Here is a 19,994-nt window from a genome sequence, read left to right on the forward strand (position 1 = left end):
AGTTTTGCGTTGAAACGACCGTACGCTCAATTTTCTGTCGTACGTTCGTTTCTTAAATGAGGCCCAATGTGTGCTAGAATCCCTTTATTTACACACTCTCATAAATTTTCAACATTTCTGTGGACAGAAGTTTACAGCATTCCTCCAATATTCCACCAGTATAGTGTAATAAAAGCTTGATTTTGAAATATTAAAAGCAATGAAGTTTTTAAAAGTGCATGAATTAAAAGTAAACATTTGAAAGGAAAGATATTATATATATATATATATATATATATATATATATATATATAAATATATATATATTAGTATTATAAGTGTAAAATATAGTCAAATAAAAATTGTATTATATTATTCAAGTTTTTTTTTCTTCATTTTACAGTACAATTGTAAATAACAGTAATGTATTTCTGTCTTCATTTTTTTATAATTAAGACTTAAAACTAATAATAGTATAACAATAACTTTTTTTTTTTTACCTGCTTCAGGCATTCCTTGGGCTTTCTGGACGCGCGCCTGAAGAGCCTCTTTAGCAGAGATGAAGAAGATCCGGTCGCTGGCCTGAGCACGATCCACCACCCGCAGCTCATCCACTAAAAAACTAGTGCAGCGGTCCATGTGCTGCCGTCTCACCTGACAAACACACAAGACTCATTATCCCCGTGCAAAAACACCATGTATGCTTCAAAATGGTCACTTTTTAAAAATTAAGGGTTTTTTTTATTATTCAAATTTGTTTGTAAAACAGACAAACACCATTCTTAATGCTTCACTTCGTCCCTCATTTTGTAAAAATCATGCTTAGTGTATTAGGTTTAAGAATCAGGGATGTTAATGGTTTAAAATGCATCTCAGGGCCGTGAGACTCAGAGGATGTGTGTGTGTGTGTTGTTTGTTGTGTCATGTATGTCAAACCTCTTCCATGTACTCGGGCTCGTTGGCGGAGGCATCCCAGCGGTTGTTCAGGATGAAGATATTAGGGCTGGAGAGGCGCTCGTTCACTTTGTGAAAGAATGACTTTTCCTTTGAGAGGGTAGAGGAGAGGCATGTTTTAATAAGCTGACACCAGTGAGGTCACAGGACGATCAAGCACTTACCTCACAAGTGCTGGAGAAAAATAGAAGACAATCATGCTTAACAAGTAAAGTTGATCAAGTTTTATGCACACGTGAAAATCATAATGCTGTAATATATAGCAAATTCTATGTAAGCTTTTTTTTCACAAGCTGAAGTTCATTTTAAACTCACTGTTTGCATTAAAGTGGACTCTGAATTGGCCACCAGCACAAAAACGTCAGCATCAAGGCAGAATTTGTCAATCCAGCTGTCCAACTCTGTTGTGACATCAATGCCAGGGCTTCAAAAGGAAGATTTTATAAGTTTCCAAATGAAAAATACAACTAATATGACTTCTAATGCAGTAAGCTTATAATGCCATTACATCATTTTAACGGGGTCATATGTTGCTAAAAATAACATTATTTTGTGTATTTGGTGTAATGAAATGTTTATGCGGTTTAAGGTAAAAAAAAAAAACACACATTATTTTCCACATACTGTACTTTGTTTCTCCTCTATGCCCCGCCTTTCTGAAATGTGTCGATTTTTACAAAGCTCATCGTTCTGAAAAGCGAGGTGTGATTGGCCAGCTATCCAGTGCGTTGTGATTGGCCGAATACCTCAAGCGTGTGACGGAAATGTTACGCCCCTTACCATACTGTGATGCCCTGTCCTGGAGCGATGAGACAAAAACATTAAAACCCATTATAAACGAGGCATTTGTTGTATCCAGTGGGGACATAATTACGGATTATAATGACTTATACTGTCTTTTTAAGTGTTGCGTTGCATCGTGCTGCGTAAACATAAAACCATGTCTGCATTTGTGATTGGAGAAATGACAAACAACAAGTGCTACTCTACACTGCTCAAAACTCGCGTTTGAATCATCAGTGGCAAATTCTTTAAATATAAAAAAACGTACTTACAGTCTGTGAGTCAGAACAGCCGGCATTGTAGTCTACTCTACCAGGATCAGGAAACAGTCCTCCATAAAATGTGCTGCACATCTGAATATTTGGGTTGAACTGTTCTGGAACAGTGTTGTAAATACAACTTAACCACTGATTTCTAGTCGTGTCCTCTTTTGGAAGGCCAAACAAGTAGTTTCTCTTTCACAACGAAACACAGCGTCACACATGGCGGCAGCAACAATACTACAGCGAGAATAAAAGTTACGCCTTCTGTCTTTGCGTCAACATTTGGGCGGTGTTATGCAAATCTTCCCACATCGTGATGTAGACATGTGGGGGCGTGTTAGAACGAGCCGTTTTAGGAGGGCGTGGCTGACTCTTAACTTTTATAAAGAATATCTCTTTGGATTTGAGACTTTAGTCTTTGCAACTTTACAGATCTTCTTTATGCACCAAGAGCTTGTAACACTCCAAAGAGAAAGGAACAATTGAAAATCGCATCATATGACCCCTTTAATATTAAATACAGTATCTAGGCAAGCAAAATATCATAATATATATAAAAATCTAATAAAAATAAACAAAAAATGCATGTGAACAAAGTTTCACATGTGTAGAATTTATAGATCTGTGAATTAAAACAGACAACGTATTGAATGCAATGGTAAAGGACTGTCAATATTTCCTAATAGTGCGGCCTCACAGCCAGACAACACGAGTGTGTGTTTACCTGTCCACAAGCACCAGGTCATCCCGCAGCAGCGCACACTTTGCTTTAGGCCACATGACACACACCAGACTGCCTGCGTCCAAATCCTCATCCTGATGTAAGGCATGGGCCAACTGGTTCACTGTCTGCCAACACGCACACACGAGTTCAAACATTAGCATTTAAGTACTTTTAACCAGATTATTTTAAAAGTAGAAAAAACAAAAAGTGGATCCCATTGCAAGAACCAGGCACTCACATAGCAGGCAAAATATAAAAAGCCTTTATTGTAAGACTACATGTTAAAAAACACCAACGCGTATCAGCCCAAACAGGCCTTCGTCAGTATTTTAAAAGTAGATTACCCGAGTCTTATCATGGAAAACATTGCTTTCCTTTTTTATAATCAGAGTTAAAAATAATAACAGTAATAATAATAACTGTTGTATATTGTAGTTCAAATTGCAATGTATGCCAAATAATTCACAACACTATCATTTTTGGCCTTGTTGTGCAGCCCTATATTTAAATCATTTTAAATTTCAAAAATAAAAAGTTTTATTTTGATTGTTTTCATTTTAAAAATGCTACAAAACTACAAAAAAAGTTTTTTTGAATTTGTTTGTTTGCATGCAATGTGACCATTAACTTCCATCAGAGAAGCGTCATCATGCGAAAGTGCCATTCAATTATTGAAATATTAACTTAAAATCTCACGGGGCTTTGGGTGAAAATGTTTGGGAGCCCCTGACATAACCTGCTTTCTGTCTTTTCATGGAAAACATTTATTTATTTTTATTTCACATTTGTAGGTGCGAGATTTTCCATCTAAAAGGCTTGAACTGCTGGACACCTAAATATCCATGATTGCAGGCACACACCAGAGAGTAAAGAATCAAAAGTAATAAACCTGCAGAGGAAACCATATGACCTTTGGCCCACTCTCGGGAATGGCGTGCATTTGTTTATGTCATCATGGAGTGCACATGCAGACAGGCAGGACGGAAATGGCCTCTTTTAGACAGAGAGAGACGCTGGGAAAAGCATCAAAATAGCTGTGTCCCCACATCCTGATGAGTGCACACACATTCACAAGCGTCTATCAGCCAGCTGCTCTGTTCACATTATCTGTAGGATATATCTAGCTGCTGACCATTGTTCTGTGTGTATGCAAGTCATCATAAGCCAGATAGTACCGCAGACAAATCCCAGACGTCACAACAGAACACCTGGCACTGCAAGGGCATTTACACCATTAGCAATGTTTCTGTTTTTCCACTATATCAACCTGTAAATGCTGTGCTTCTTTCATTGGTCTCAGTTGTAAATGTTTAGATGCAAGAAATAAATACAACTTAAATGATATTTTTGTATTTTCATGGTAAGTACAGTTTTACGCTCTTTCCCAGCATTCCTCTACAGCAGGCATGTGCTCTTACGTGTAGCATGTACATGTTTTCTCAGTCTGTAATATATCAATGCAGAGGAAAGGTCACGAGACAAGTCCTAAATGACAAAAACTGGTAGGAAAAAGCTCAAGTACAGTCAGCCAAGATCCTGAGAAGTTCATTTAGCAGATGCAAATAGACAACAAAACTGTTTGCCTTATTGCTTGTCACTGACATTATCTGCTCAATATTTACCATTTTGAAAACACTGTATGAACAAACAAAAACAAAAAGATACACAATATATCAATGACAGTATCAGTATTTACTGAAAGAGGTCTATTTACATTTCTATTTTCATTTATTTAACTGACTGTACACACTAACTCTGTTCCAAAACCTAGTAAGCTGCAACTCAGAATAAGAGACTTTTATGAATTGATCTATAGAGTTCATATAAAAGTTCTTATATCAATATTTGTACAACCATCAACAACAGTCTACAAATGCGGTCACGCAAGCGATATTTCAGCAAAATTTCACAGGCAAAAAGGTCCGATGTCAATAGCATAGCGATGCATGAAGCACAGTTCACACGGCAGTCAGTTTCAGGCCAACTTTCTGTTGGTCAGCCTGGTGAAATCATGTGACCAACTTAAACATGAGCAAAATCTGCGTGAACGTTTTCGCCCTGACTCCTGAACGCTGAAACTCCAATCTGGGATTGCCTTTGTAATCTGGGACACGCTGCTTTTGTAGACAGCTCACAACGTTTTGGAAAAGAGCAGTCATCATTACAACACACGGCCTCAATTTTGGTCGGTGTGTTCCTGAAATCTGTAGGAACAAGGTGTAGCTCTACAGTGTGTCTCCTCTCATGTCAGACTAAAGAGATTACACACCCTCTTTAGCACCTTAGGTGAGCAAAGCTCATTTATGGTTGCTATAGAGAGTTACACAAGAGGCCAATTTCCATTCCCAACTCCCATAGCACGGGTCTTATCTGACTCAACATGTCAGACACACCCAAACGCTCAAACGAAAGACAGCATCTTCTAAAATCACTCAGGAATGCCGTTATGACAATTAAGCAGGTAGAGAGCATTTACTTTAACACTCTTTCTTTCATCCGATCCCTCGGTGAGCAGGAAAGCCTCATTGCCATCGGTGCCTTCCACTCGTAGGAAGCAGTTGGTGGTGTGTCCGATTCCAGACGGCAGCACTTTGTCCCAGAGCATGGCGTTAATGACGGAGCTCTTCCCGTTACTTGTCCTGTTAACACAAAAATTGTGACTTAATCACAAATGATACCCAGCATTCACATAAAAACAATGAATTCAAACTTTGCGCTAAGGCTGTGAAAGACGATGTGCATGCACTATACCTGCCAAAGAAGACCACCTTCATGTGTCTGCGGGACAGGACCTCCCCGATCCCTGCCACTTTGGACAGGTATCCTCGCACCTCCGCCACCTGCTCCTCTGTAGTGACAGGATCCAGTTCCTCATTGCTGTAGGTTTCTGTCAAGAAAACAGACCAGTTCAACAACACTTGACGGTTCAAGTACTTCAACAACATTTGCAACTTCAAAATGCCTTGAGAGTCAAAAGTAAAGGACGCCACCATGATTACATCAATCTCAGTGATTAGCAGGGCATTGCTATTCAGTTGCTAAGCTGTTTTGGGTGAATGCTAGGTGATTGCTTATTGGTCCAAATCAAAAGAGCCAACGCTCAAGTCTCTATGATATTCATTCACAAAACATACTTGAGAGAGTAAAACTCTTCTTAACTGCTGTTTTATATTTACGTAACCTCCAACTTGTTAAAATTAAAATTGTAATGCACCTCCCGTCATATAATCACATTAAAAAACATGAAAAATCTTACTGTTCAAAAACTTTTGACTGGTAGTGTATGGACCTATTTGAATGCAAACTTTGGAAGCTTTGGCAATTTTTGCTAAAATATGACTGACCTAAAATAAACCTAACATGAGAGCAAAATCCTTTAAGTAAAATGCTGTGAGCTTATGAGCTGCCAGGGTAGATTTGTAAGACCTTGCCTAAAGAACACCTAAGATGTTCACAGAAAAAAGCCTTACACGCATAGACACGCTGACTAAGCCATGCTTTTCCCTGAGCCTTCAGCTGTTTCGTAACCTGTCTTTGCTATCTGAGCTATGCTAGTCAGCATCAACCAGGTTCCTCTTATCAGCTTGACAGGTGAACAGCACGCAGCGGTGTGCTTTAAGCTCCTGAGACGAGGAGTGGAACAAAGTCACGAAAGCAGACACCTTCTAGAAAGGCTGAGCTTTCTTTGATGTAGGCGCCCAGCTGTTCAAAGATGCCGTTGATCTTCTTCTTGGCGGTGACGAAGTGTTTGAGCGGGGAGGCGTTCACCTCGGCCATGAGTCGCTTGTCCTTCTTGCCGATCACACTGGTATTGGGTCGCGGGAAAACCAGAGACATCTCACTAGAAAAAGACAGATGGAGATAAGTCAACAACAAAACACACAACCACAAAGCAGTTTTGATTCAAAGATTCTTCCAAACCCCAAACGCAAGAGTACTGTCTGTAAGCAAGCACAAAAGTCTAATAAAACTTTAACTGAATACCGTCTGATTGCATTACTTAAACGTAGGGCTGGACAATAATTCAATATCAATATGTATCGCGATATAATTTTTTTCATCAACGTTGATATGATTTTTAAACACATTTCCGATATACATTACCAGTGTTTCCCATACATTGGTTTATTTGTGGCGTTTGATTTCATTGAATAAACATGAGCACTGCACGTTTCAAAATCAAAACGCGGCGCGGGTGTTTTATATGAATGTATCTCTGAAGGGAACCAACTGTCTTCAGAAAAGTTTCTATGGCATTTTCATTTTTATCTGATAAAGTAGCGTTCATGAGCGGAGCTGATTTGATTACAGCCATTACTGGGGAAACCGCTAGTTTTTTCACTCCAAAAGCGCCTCCTGCTGGCAGACAATCAGTTTGCATTTTCAATAATAAGCCTATCTCCAGCAACATGTTTTTGTTGTTGCTCAAATTTTTAGTTTCCTGCAGCAACTCTGAGCACTTTTCATACCCTTTTTTTTTCTGGCTGAAGCACATTTGTTTCAATCTATAAGTATAATCCGCCTACACTATCATTCAAAAGTTTTTGAACTGTGAGATATTTTTTTTTTTTTTACCAAGGTTGCATTTATTTGATCCAAAGAACAGCTAAAACAGTAAAACTTTGAAATATTTGTACTATTTAAAATTGATTTCTATTTGAATAGATTTAAAAATTTAATTTATTCCTGTGATAAAGGCTGAATTTTCAGCATCCGCCTACACTATCATTCAAAAGTTTTTGAACTGTGAGATATATTTTTTTTTTTTACCAAGGTTGCATTTATTTGATCCAAAGAACAGCTAAAACAGTAAAACTTTGAAATATTTGTACTATTTAAAATTGATTTCTATTTGAATAGATTTAAAAATTTAATTTATTCCTGTGATAAAGGCTGAATTTTCAGCATCATTACTCCAGTCTTCAGTGTCACATGATCCAGAAATCATTCTAATATGATGATTTGCTGATTATCAATATTTAAAACAGTTGTGTAAAACATTTTTCAGAATTCTTTGATGAATAGAAAGATCCAAAGATCAGCATTTATCTGAAATAAAAAGCTTTTGTAACATAGACTATTCCATTCAAAAGCTTGGAGTCAGTATCATTTTTATAATTTTTTTGGGAAAGAAATTATAGAAATTAATACTTCTATTTAGCAAGGATGCATAAAAGTGATCAAAAGAGATGATAAAGGCATTTATAATGTTATTTCTATCTCAGATAAATAGTGTTCATATCGATATTGAAATTATATCGTATCGACCGAAATATATCGTGATATAAATTTTGGCCATATCGTCCAGCCCTACTTAAACGTATTAAAATGATTAATTAAACATTAAATATTTATAATGCTATATATCAAAATGGTTAAGTTTTTCTGTCTAATAAACTATTACACGGAAATACTAAAAGAATGTAATACTTTCTCATATACCATCGGCATTCTGCTAGAGTTTGAACATCTATTAAAATTATTAATAGTGATTTCTTCTAATTGAGTAAATATGTAAATAAATATAAATTTAATTGCAACTAATTTTAAGCATGTTACATACTATAACAGTGTGATATATCACATATATAAGCTTCATATCACCCTGCTCTCCAAGACATCGCCAATCAAAAATCTATATCGACCGTTGAGTAAAAACAATGTGCATTTCAAATTCTAAATGACAGCATTTAAGGACATCTAATCTCCAATGTGCTGTTGCATTCAGTTTCGACTGGCATCAAATCAACAAACGACCCACTAGAAGTTTCCTTGTTGGGAGCTGGAGGGTTTAAAGTTCCCAAATTCTAGCCATTTACAAGACATGTCTTGCAAATGAACAAGAAATACACAACACAAACACTTGCAAACCCTCTTTCTCAAACGCAAACACAACACACCTTGAGAACTGCTCTGAAAAACCTTCAGCTATGTTGTCGTCTAACTGGATTGCTCAGAGCTATTGTTAAGTCCCATGTGTTGATGGGAAATGCTGCGTCGCCCAAAAGTACCGAGTGTCAACACCACATAACGCACAAGCTGTTCAAAATATGCTTACTAAAGTTTCTAGATGAGTTTGTGTGTTAGCCGAACCAAAAGGGGATTGCCTTCCCTTACTGAAATCTGACATTATTGCAATTCGTTATACAGTGATGAACAATCAATTTAAACCATTCCCCTAACTGACCATTCGTTAGCACCTGCCTTCAAAACATTACTGACCAATCACGCTTTAGTCTGTTTGTCCTGCTTGAGGACAATGGACTGACACCTTTAAGAATATATTATTAATATAATGTAGTGGTCCATCGATATGGATTTTTTGATGACGATGTTGATGCTGAGATCTTAAGTGGCTGATATCAAACCAATATATAGGGTTGGGTACTGTTCACATTTTAACCGATATGGTACCGGTATCGGTACCTGAATTTTGGTGCTGGTACCCAACGGTACCTTTTTTTAGTACTTTACTCTCTGTGTAATTACAAAAACATTTATTTCAGTGAAAAAATAAGTCCAAAAGTCTCAATTTCAACATTTTGAACAATAGGGCCCTACAAACTTTTTCTTTGTTTTTTCCACCTCAGAAATTCTTGTTTTAATTTTTCTGAAATTCAAATGAAGGCATTAAACATTTATTTTAAATCAAATTAAAATTAAAGGAAGAAAAATATTCCTTTAAAACATTTTTAATAGGCTAATAATTTTATTTTTTTTCTACAATTAAGTGATTAATCTGGTTGTAAAATTATTTTTTTTCATTTAATTGTTTTATTTAAATTTGATAGAAAACTGAATATTTAAAGATGTACATTATACTGTACAAAAGTAATATATTTCGGTTACATGTTAAACCGTACTTTTATTTTGACAGGTTGCCATGAAGTTTCTGTGTGTATGATGATGCTAGTTTTCTCTAATGAAACGGTAAAATTCTCACGAAGTGACTCACAGCAGCTCTGGGGAATACGTTTTTGTGTTCATGCCGTCATATAGTGAGACGCAGAGGCCAGAAATCAGCGCGAGCGTCACGCGTGCTTCAGTATTTGTGTAGTAAACAAAACCGCGTTTCCGCCATTCATACATACAGAGGCAAGCGGAACATGCAGGACTCATATTTAAACCGTCTTTTTGTATTTTAATATTCACAGACACTAGTTCATATCACGATTCGAATTAAGTGGCAGTGGCTACTTTAGATTTATTCGTCCAACATTGTAGAATTCCGTGGCATTCCGCGCTATAGAGTAAATTATGTTTTTATGTATGGACTCGCATGGGTTTTCGCAGAAACCATATGGCCCTAGAAATGTAACCACACTTCACAACATTTCGGCTTGCCCTGTGTTGTTTGAACGAGTTGCAGGGGTGACCTCACGTCTCTCGTTTTCCGGTACCGAAATTTGGCACCGATTGATTTAACGTGAATCGGTACTCGGTAGTATCGATGCAATTCGGTTGGTACCCTTAAAAGTACCGAGTTCGGTACCCAACCCTACCAATATATATTACACTATTTAAAGATATTAAACAATGCATGCATAACTATTTCTGCAATGAAGCTTATATTAATTCTGAATAACATATACTATAATCATTATAAAAGAAAAAAAAATTATTAATCAATTTGAACTTAATAATAAAAAATACCTTCTTGATTCTGTAATCCATCCTATTATGTTATTTTTTCCACAAATAAAGATTGTTAAAACATGAAGTAGCCAGTAACCAACAGTGCACCCACTAAACTTGTGTGCAATGGGAATCATATTTTTCATTAGGGGAAGTCGTGGCCTAATGGTTAGAGAGTTGGACTCATAACCCAAAGGTTGTGGGTTCGAGTCTCGTACCGGCAGGGATTGCACCTTCAATACCACGACTGAGGGGCCCTTGAGCAAGGCACCGAACCCCCAACTGCTCCCCGGGCGCCGCAGCAAAAAAATGGCTGCCCACTGCTCCGGGTGTGTGTTCACGGTGTGTGTGTGCACTTTGGATGGGTTAAATGCAGAGCACTAATTCCACACACTCTCACACACACACTCACACACACACACGCACTACACGGTCAACTTCAACAACAAAATGCAGCTTTGGTTACTTCAGAAAACACACACACACACACACACACACACGCACCTGTTAAAGCAGGAATAAAAACACAGGTTACTAATGAAGCAATACAGTCTTGACAATGCGTGTAGGAGCTCCTGCAAAATAGTGCGGGTCAAATAAGCCCCATCAGCTGCCCAGCATTTGATTTCCAATGAGCGCTCGCCTACACTGATCGCGGTAAGCTCAAAGCAGAGTCTTGATCAAATTAAATCATAAGTGTATAACCCACAACATACACTAATAGCAGAGTCACGACTTCCACGAGACCGATGTGACCGCGCGCGGCTCTGACGCACTGCTCTCTAGGCAACGCCGTAATCACGTGACTGGATTGCGCATTCAACAAGCCTGAATACGTAAAATATCAAATAGAGTATACTAATAATAATACTATAAACTATATATTATTACATTCATAGCGTAGCATAATAAAATACAATAATATCAACATATTTCAGTCGTTTTTCTAGCATCAAGCGCACGACCTCAACCACAAAACCCCGCCCCCTACGACATGTCAGCCAATCCCATGCGAGTATGAAGAATGCGCACAATGATGGACAAGGGACGCGCGATTCTGATTGGTTAAAATAGAAAAAGCGCCCCGCCCCTTGACTCTTTCTTGCTGTACTTGCTGTCATAAAGTAAATAGAGAATCTTTTATAATATCTATGTATGATTTATATATATATATATATATAAACTGGATCAGACAGACTAGACTAGGCTAGTCTAACGTAAATGATGTAATCCTACTATCACCTTTCACTTATCTAACGTTAAAAACGATGCCTAAGAACCTGAAGGAGGCAGGGTTAAATTGTACCCCTGACATGCACAGCTAGTTTCATATTTATGATTGGATATTTTATAATCAGATATGTTTACCAGCAAGGGCGGAGTGGTTATATCTTATAACCGCCCTGAAGCATGTTGACCCAGCGATGTCGCCGTAATAAACTCCCAAAACCCTCTTCTGGAAGAGCAGCTTTCTCCGAAGACAGCTGGCGAAGACCCGGAATAACAACGAAGTAAATGTCCACGCACTGTTAGGCGGTTACTCGGTCGCCATCACTGCTCGCTCCTTCTTCTTCTTCTTCTTCTTCTGCTGCTGCTGCTTCTTCTTCTTCTTCTTCTTCTTCTTCTTCTTCTTCTTCTTCTTCTTCTTCTTCTTCTTCTTCTTCTTCTTCTTCTTCTTCTTCTTCTTCTTCTTCTTCTTCTTCTTCTTCTTCTTCTTCTTCTTCTTCTTCTTCTTCTTCTTCTTCTTCTTCTTCTGCTGCTGCTGCTGCTGCTGCTGCTTCTTCTTCTTCTTCTTCGGTTTAATGGCGGGTAGCACCAGTGTTAAGGTGCATCATCCACCTACTGTATTGGAGTGTGAACCAGAGTTTCATAATAAGAGGACAACAAAAAATACTAAATAAAATAAAAACATGTTTACTTCTTTACCTCAAGAAGATTTTTCCCACTAAATTCTCTTAATCAGCTCTAATGTTCTCTTAAGATACAAAAATAAACTTTCTAGTCCGTAAGTAAATCCACTCCCATCTTTCTAAATTCATTCTTCATTGTTTCTCGTTCATTAGTATACTTTTCAAGAAGATTTTTCCCACTAAATTCTCTTAATCAGCTCTGTTCTCTTAAGATACACAAATAAACGTTCTAGTCCAGAAGTAAATGTATTTTTAAGCTTTAGGTTATCCACTCCCATCTTTCTAAGTTCATTCTTCATTCGTTCATTAGTCTACTTTTGACAAACACAAATAACACGTTCTACTGATTCCTCCATTCCACAGTGCTCACACAATCCTGCTGGAGGTTTATTTATTATTGTTAAGGTTTTATTCAGCACAGTATGCCCAACCCTTAATCTTGTTAGAATATTTTCCTCTTTGGTGCTTCTTTTAGTTATTCTCACGACTCCTACTTCTCGCTGTATTTCATAAAGTTCACGTCCTGTATTTATGTTGCCACTCCTTAGTGGTATACGCTTTAATTACTGCTTTTGCTTCATATTTACTAAGTGAGATATTCACGATCTCCTCGTTTTCCAAAGCCTGCTTTGCTAATCCATCAACCTTTTCATTACCCTTTATCCCCCCATGAGCTGGTATCCACATAAATATTATCATGATGTTCATATTCTTCATATATCTCATTTACTATATCCTGTCTACTATGAGATGTGAACGATTGCAATGACTTTAATGCCGAACATGAATCTGTACAAAGTATAACCTTTTTGATTTGAGTCTCCTCTATTCACTGTAGTGCTGTTGCTATTGCCATCATCTCTACTGTGATTACTGGTCGCTCCTACACTCTAAAAAATGCTGGGTTAAATAACCCAGTGCTGGATAAAATAGGGACAAACCCAGCAATTGGGTTGTTTTGGCCTGGGTCAAAACAACCCAATTGCTGGGTTCCCTGTTGAAAAAACCAACATATGCTGGTTAGGTATGTTTTGATGCTGGGATGCTGGTCCTTTGCTGGTTTAAACTGGTCCTTTGCTGGTTTAAGCTGGTCCTTTGCTGGTTTATGCTGGTCCTTTTGCTGTTTTATGCTGGTCATGTGCTGGCAAAGGACCAGCATAAACCAGCAAAGGACCAGCTTAAACCAGCAAAGGACCAGTTTAAACCAGCAAAGGACCAGCATCCCAGCATCAAAACATACCTAACCAGCATATGTTGGTTTTTTCAACAGGGAACCCAGCAATTGGGTTGTTTTGACCCAGGCCAAAACAACCCAATTGCATAAAGTTCACGTCCTGTATTTATGTTGCCACTCCTTAGTGGTATACGCTTTAATTACTGCTTTTGCTTCATATTTACTAAGTGAGATATTCACGATCTCCTCGTTTTCCAAAGCCTGCTTTGCTAATCCATCAACCTTTTCATTACCCTTTATCCCCCCATGAGCTGGTATCCACATAAATATTATCATGATGTTCATATTCTTCATATATCTCATTTACTATATCCTGTCTACTATGAGATGTGAACGATTGCAATGACTTTAATGCCGAACATGAATCTGTACAAAGTATAACCTTTTTGATTTGAGTCTCCTCTATTCACTGTAGTGCTGTTGCTATTGCCATCATCTCTACTGTGATTACTGGTCGCTCCTACACTCTAAAAAATGCTGGGTTAAATAACCCAGTGCTGGATAAAATAGGGACAAACCCAGCAATTGGGTTGTTTTGGCCTGGGTCAAAACAACCCAATTGCTGGGTTCCCTGTTGAAAAAACCAACATATGCTGGTTAGGTATGTTTTGATGCTGGGATGCTGGTCCTTTGCTGGTTTAAACTGGTCTAAGCTGGTCCTTTGCTGGTTTATGCTGGTCCTTTGCTGGTTTATGCTGGTCCTTTGCTGGTTTATGCTGGTCCTTTGCTGGTTTATGCTGGTCCTTTGCTGGTTTATGCTGGTCCTTTGCTGGTTTATGCTGGTCCTTTGCTGGTTTATGCTGGTCCTTTGCTGGTTTATGCTGGTCCTTTGCTGGTTTATGCTGGTCCTTTGCTGGTTTATGCTGGTAATCGAAGCGCAACGGTTTTTGTTTGACAAAAGAACTCCTTCAGTCTTCAAGGACGTTGAAGATATGATACGAGTCATTCATATTTTAGGACGTTTTTTGCGTGTGTGTGAAATCTGTCTGTTAAAGCTAGGATTTGTACATGACATACAACCAGAAATCCACCGCACACATTCTTGAATTTTAATATTTAATATTGACAGTGTCAATAATCAGTGTTGGGGAGTAACTAGTTACACGTAACGGCGATATGTAATTTAATTACAAAATAAATGTAACTGCAATCAGTTACAGTTACTAAGAAAAAATGTGTAATTAAATTACAGTTACTTATGAAAATGTTAACGATTACAAAGGGGATTGCATTTGAATATTTACGCACATCCACATACAGATTTAATTGATTTCTTTCCCAAATTGCACTGATTACGCTGAGACATACGGCCCTATAATAACCGCGATGAGGAAAACACAGACTGCTTCGTAGAATCCAGTCATAAAAACAGAAGTCCTAATATAGCCTAACGCGGACCGAATATGCCACATTTTGGACGAATAAATCAAAAATAGTTCAGTACACTTGAATCAAAATGCGATATGGACTAGTAGTGTCTGTGAATATTAAGCCGCAAAAAGACAATATATGAATCCTGCACGTTCTGCGTGTCTGTGGAAATCAGGCCATCGGGAGAACCGGGACAATTCACAGCATCTATTTAAATATTATTATTGTATAATTGCCTGCCGGATGTACTAAAGCGATTATTTCCGAATTCGCCATTCGATAATTAAATCTCTAATAAATCATGAATCGGTTAGTCGTGACTGGCCATGCTTGGCCAAACGGTTTGGATCAGAGTAATCAATGCGAGAGAGAGAGAGAATGGAGAGGCAGTGTTGCCAACTAGTTTTCAGGGGAAGTTGCTAGAGGAAGGTCGATTTGTTGCTAAATGACGTTGTGACGTTGTGACGTCATTACGTAATCACGACGCAAAAATTGTCACTACATCAAATCTCAGTAAAAAATATATTTGTATATGTTAATTTAGATTTGTTCGTAAAATAATATAAATGCATAATATGTTACAATATAAATAACTTTTTATATACAACATAGAATTATTGAACGAACACTTACACATTTTTACACGTTTTTTTTTCTGAGCAATTAGTTTTAAGCAGTGTATTAGTAGTCAGTATGCTACACTTTAAGAAAAGAATTCACAGGTTTTTATCGGCATTTTAAATTAAGTATTTTGTGTTTCGGGTTAAAGGGTTTACAATGGATAATGGATGACGGATAATGTCCTGGAAAAATACTAGAAGCCTACCTCTTGCATTTTTCTAGATATTCTTCTTACAGTGTACTAACTGATCAACAAACACAGGTACAACAAGGTGTATCATAAATGAACAATTATTACATTATTATTATCAAATTGAACAATTGCAAATACCGGTAGCAATAATTTAATTCACGTGATGTTTGTACTGCTAGGCATCTTTGGTTTCCTCTTTTTGTGACATTTAGATTCACAAAACGTTTAGTTTGAGTCACTTATCAAAAGTTGCTAAAAGTAGCCAAATAAAATGTTGAAATAGCTACATTTGTTGCTAGGTGCTTTTGGAAGAAAAAGTTGCGAGGGTAATCTGAAAAGTAGCTAAATTTAGCAACAAAATTGCTAAATTGGCAACACTGTGGAGAGGACTGTGGAAGCGAAACTACTATTCAGGGTTTCAAGTGCAGGTCAGTTTCAGCTGTAAATATGCTATTGTAGTTTTGTCTTCGTTTACTTCGTTAAGCAGCAGCAGCCCATTGCTCATCAGTCATCACTCAAAATACTGTATAAAGGACATCATTATTATCTATTGTAATGTTACAGTAGTCATTTCACATATCACCCTGTAGCCCAAGACTGATTACACACTGAAGCTAAGCAGGGCTGAGCCTGGTCAGTACCAGGATAGGAGACCTCCTGGGAAAACTAGGTTGGTGCTGGAAGAGGTGTTAGTGAGGCCAGCAGGGGGTGTTCACCCTGTGGTATGTGTGGGTCCTAACGCACCAGTGTAGTGATGGGGACACTATACTGTCAACAAGCACCGTCCTTCGGATGAGACGTTAAACCGAGGTCCTGACTCTCTGTGGTCATTAAAAATCCCAGGATGTCTTTCGAAAAGTGTAGAGGTGTGACCTCAGCATCCTGGCTAAATTTGCCCATTGGCCTCTGACCATCATGGCCTCCTAACAATCCCCATATCTACTGATTGGCTTCATCACTCTGTCTCCTCTCCACCAATAAGCTGGTGTTTGGTGGGCGTTCTGGCGCACTATGGCTGCCGTCGCATCCTCCAGGTGGATGCTGCACACTGGTGGTGGATGAGGAGATACCCCCTGACAATGTAAAGCGCTTTGAGTGCCTAGAAAAGCGCTATATAAATGTAATGAATTATTATTATTATTATTATTATTATTTAGCAGACAAATAATCATATTGTATAATAGGTTTAGGGGGAGCTAGTGCAGACAATAACACAACCCTTACGAAAATTAACAATGATTTTATTAAAAATAAAACCACATGGTTACTGTACTCTCACAATAATAAAAGCATGGTTAATTTTTGTAAGAAAAAAAAAAAACATGACTCGTGTTCAGTATTAGGATTTTTCTATAAAGATATTGTGGTGATGTACTAATTTAGACATGTAGGCAATTTAGAAAGTATAGTTTTGTTAAAGCTTGAGTATTAAAGTCATGTGAGAGATAGATATCAGGGCAAAATAAAGAGACTGAAAAGAAAAATGGAAGTGAAGGTGCAGTTCAGGAGAGAACTTTTAATTATTTTGCATGTCCCCAACCTAAGGATTTAAACCTTTTTTATGTGAGGTTCATACTAAAAATAGGGTTGTCCATGTTTCAGAATTTGTTATGGGTGTATGAGTGAGATTTCCTGGCCTGAAATTTTTCTCCCAGTCCGCCCCTCGTGGAAATGAATGGCGCAGACATGCGGTTTCATTTACTACACATGGGCCTACTGAAGCTCGCGGTGTTTTCAGCCTCAGTATATGAGCACATGAACACATAAACATAATCTCTAGAACTGCTCTGAGTCACTTCATGAGCATTTTACTTATTTTGAGAAAACTATCGTCATATCATATACTTCAGTGTTAGATGCAGTGTGTCCTGTAGTTATGCAAAGATTTGGTTTCAAAAACAGTATCAGTAAACTATTTCTTATGATTTTAAATCTGCATTGAACTTCAGATCAATCTCAAAGTAAAAGGCGGTACTAAAGTCTGATTTTGTGGTGGATGTGTTCGAATTTGATCATCTTTATTCAAGTGATGAAGGATTGTGAAAGGCTGACAGTGTTGAGCACTACTGTAAGGTTAACCCTGCATGGTGTAAATGCTTGAAAATGATTAACAGTTGCAAATAAACTTTCATTAGAAATTTAGAAAAGTAATCACAAGTAATCCGTTAGATTACTTTAATAAAGTAATTGAAAAAGTTACACTACTATTACAGTACATTTTAAATTGGGTAACTTGTAATCTGTATCCTATTACATTTCCAAAGTAACCTTCCCGACACTGTCATTATTCAGAGCTGGGTAGTAACTGATTGCATGTAATCTGGATTACGTAATCAGACAGATTCCAAAAATTAAGTACTTTGTAATTAGATTCAATTACATTTTAAAATACTCGTAATCACACTACAGTTATTTTTATGGAATACATGATTACATATTATTCACACAATAGCAATAAATTATTCATAATTTTTTTATTTTCCCTAATTCCTCTTTTTCATCTTATGTTTTTTTTCTAAAATACTGCTTATATACATTCAAAAAGTCTTCCAGTTTTGTGGAAGGCACAGCATTTGACCACTGGATTTGCATCAACGATAAACACAATTTTTATTTGAATTATACGTATTTAACCATGTAGCCTATGTCTTTGTAAGGTTTTTGTCTTTCAAACACATTAAAATGCACAAATTCACAAACTTTTTTTCGTCATTTGATCTTCTTTCACCTAATAGATTTACTTGAAGTTCCCCTGAGATTTTAAAATATTTTAATAATAAAGTATCGCATTTGCTTGTTCACGGTTGTCTGGTGTTGGTTATGGTCACGTGACGTGCAGGCAAACAAATAAAATATTTCTTTTTTTTATTATTTGTTTTATTTAAAAATGATTTATTTTCACATTTTTATGATGTAATTAGGCTAAGCATTAGCTTTTCATTAAACTCACGAACCTCCTGCAGTTCCTTCACAAACTCGTTTGCTAAACCTTGACGTAATGTAATGTTTAGTATGCTTCATGTTGTTAATAACAATGAATGGAATATATTTTCTTCAAATTTGTATTTTTATATCAATATGGTACAGTATTATACTATTAAAAACAATGTGATAACCGATTTAGGTCAAAAGTAATCAAAAACTAGTCTGATTATATTACCTAAAATGTGTAATGTAATGGATTACGTTACTAACTTCAATTTTTGTCATGCAATTTGGAATCAGTAACGCATTACAATTTGTAAATAATCTACCCAGCTCTGACAATATTCTTAGTAATTAAAACTGTGAACAGTGAAAAGTCACAGGTAGCACGTGACTATGTAACGTATAGATTTACATTTTCTAAAATAACACTCAGAAACATATTAAAGATTAATGTAGAAACGTTAACAGTTCTTTTATTTTAATTATACACTAAAAGTGAAACAAAAACTCCTAATTTAGACTCACTGTACTTGACCAATGAAACTTTCAGGGTACCAAGGCCTGACGTTTTGCCAGAAGCTCCCAAGAAAGTGAATATGTTGTTATGCTACATTGATTTCCCCCCCTAAATCAGTAAATGCATGGATTATGGTAAGGATTCAGTTTCATAAGAGAGCTAAAAACTTATTTTCAGATGATAAATTAAAGAACTCTGCTTTGAAAAAAAAAGTCAAATGGCAGACAACACAGGTACTACTGCTTCTTTTGTGAATACAGGTTATTCCATTTTTGGGTGACATAATAATTATATACCTTTAACCATTACAATTGTTCTCTTCTTTCTTCTTCCAAAACTCATGACATGACCGATCCATAAACAAAAAATCTCTTAACTAGCAATATTAAGCAGTAAGAAAACAAACCATATGTCAGACTCTTTTCAAACAGCAGTACCAATTGCTTGAGGGGCATCAATAAAGAAAACAACTCAATAAACCTGTGAATGTCAAACAAGGACAGATCCATTATTGAAACACATCCACATCATCTGTATGGAATAATCCCTTCAATACATGACAATAAATAAACGAGTGAAATGTCATTGCATATAAGTGACATATCGCATTGTGATCTGTCAAACTACTTTCGACATTCATCGATCGTTATCAAAAGATGCTTTTACATAACAAAACATATGGAACATATATATATACACTGGCATATTCACAATGTAAGGCACTGTGTCAACATATTCTTGTTTATTATTTGATTATTCAGTGTTTCTCAACCCTGGTCCTGGGCGCCCCCCAGCACTGCACATTTTGTGTGTCTCCCTAATCAAACACACCTAAGAACTCATTAGCTCATTAACAGAAACTCCAGGACCTGAAATGTGTGT

The 19,994-nt window shown here is 37.1% G+C and overlaps 1 protein-coding gene across 4 annotated transcripts in view; it reads right to left on the bottom strand.

Moving 5' to 3' along the window:
• LOC107602467 (mitofusin-2-like) overlaps nt 1–19,989 on the bottom strand; it is a 31,366-nt gene extending 11,377 nt beyond the window's left edge. Inside the window, exons 1-8 of one of the 4 annotated variants that reach the window (XM_016294979.1) lie at nt 19,982–19,989; nt 6,366–6,544; nt 5,455–5,590; nt 5,180–5,342; nt 2,704–2,828; nt 1,249–1,357; nt 916–1,023; nt 480–633 (exon numbers count right to left, since the gene is read on the bottom strand). In XM_016294979.1, coding sequence (XP_016150465.1) covers nt 480–633; nt 916–1,023; nt 1,249–1,357; nt 2,704–2,828; nt 5,180–5,342; nt 5,455–5,590; nt 6,366–6,540 — 970 coding nt within the window. In that variant the 5' untranslated portion in view covers nt 6,541–6,544; nt 19,982–19,989. The other 3 variants (XM_016294977.1, XM_016294978.1, XM_016294980.1) reach the window with 3 other exon arrangements.
• Between the last annotated feature and the right edge of the window lie 5 nt (nt 19,990–19,994).

The sequence above is a fragment of the Sinocyclocheilus grahami genome, unplaced genomic scaffold, assembly GCF_001515645.1.
Source record: "Sinocyclocheilus grahami isolate Dianchi unplaced genomic scaffold, SAMN03320097.WGS_v1.1 scaffold327.1, whole genome shotgun sequence".
In the NCBI taxonomy this organism is placed as follows: domain Eukaryota; kingdom Metazoa; phylum Chordata; class Actinopteri; order Cypriniformes; family Cyprinidae; genus Sinocyclocheilus; species Sinocyclocheilus grahami.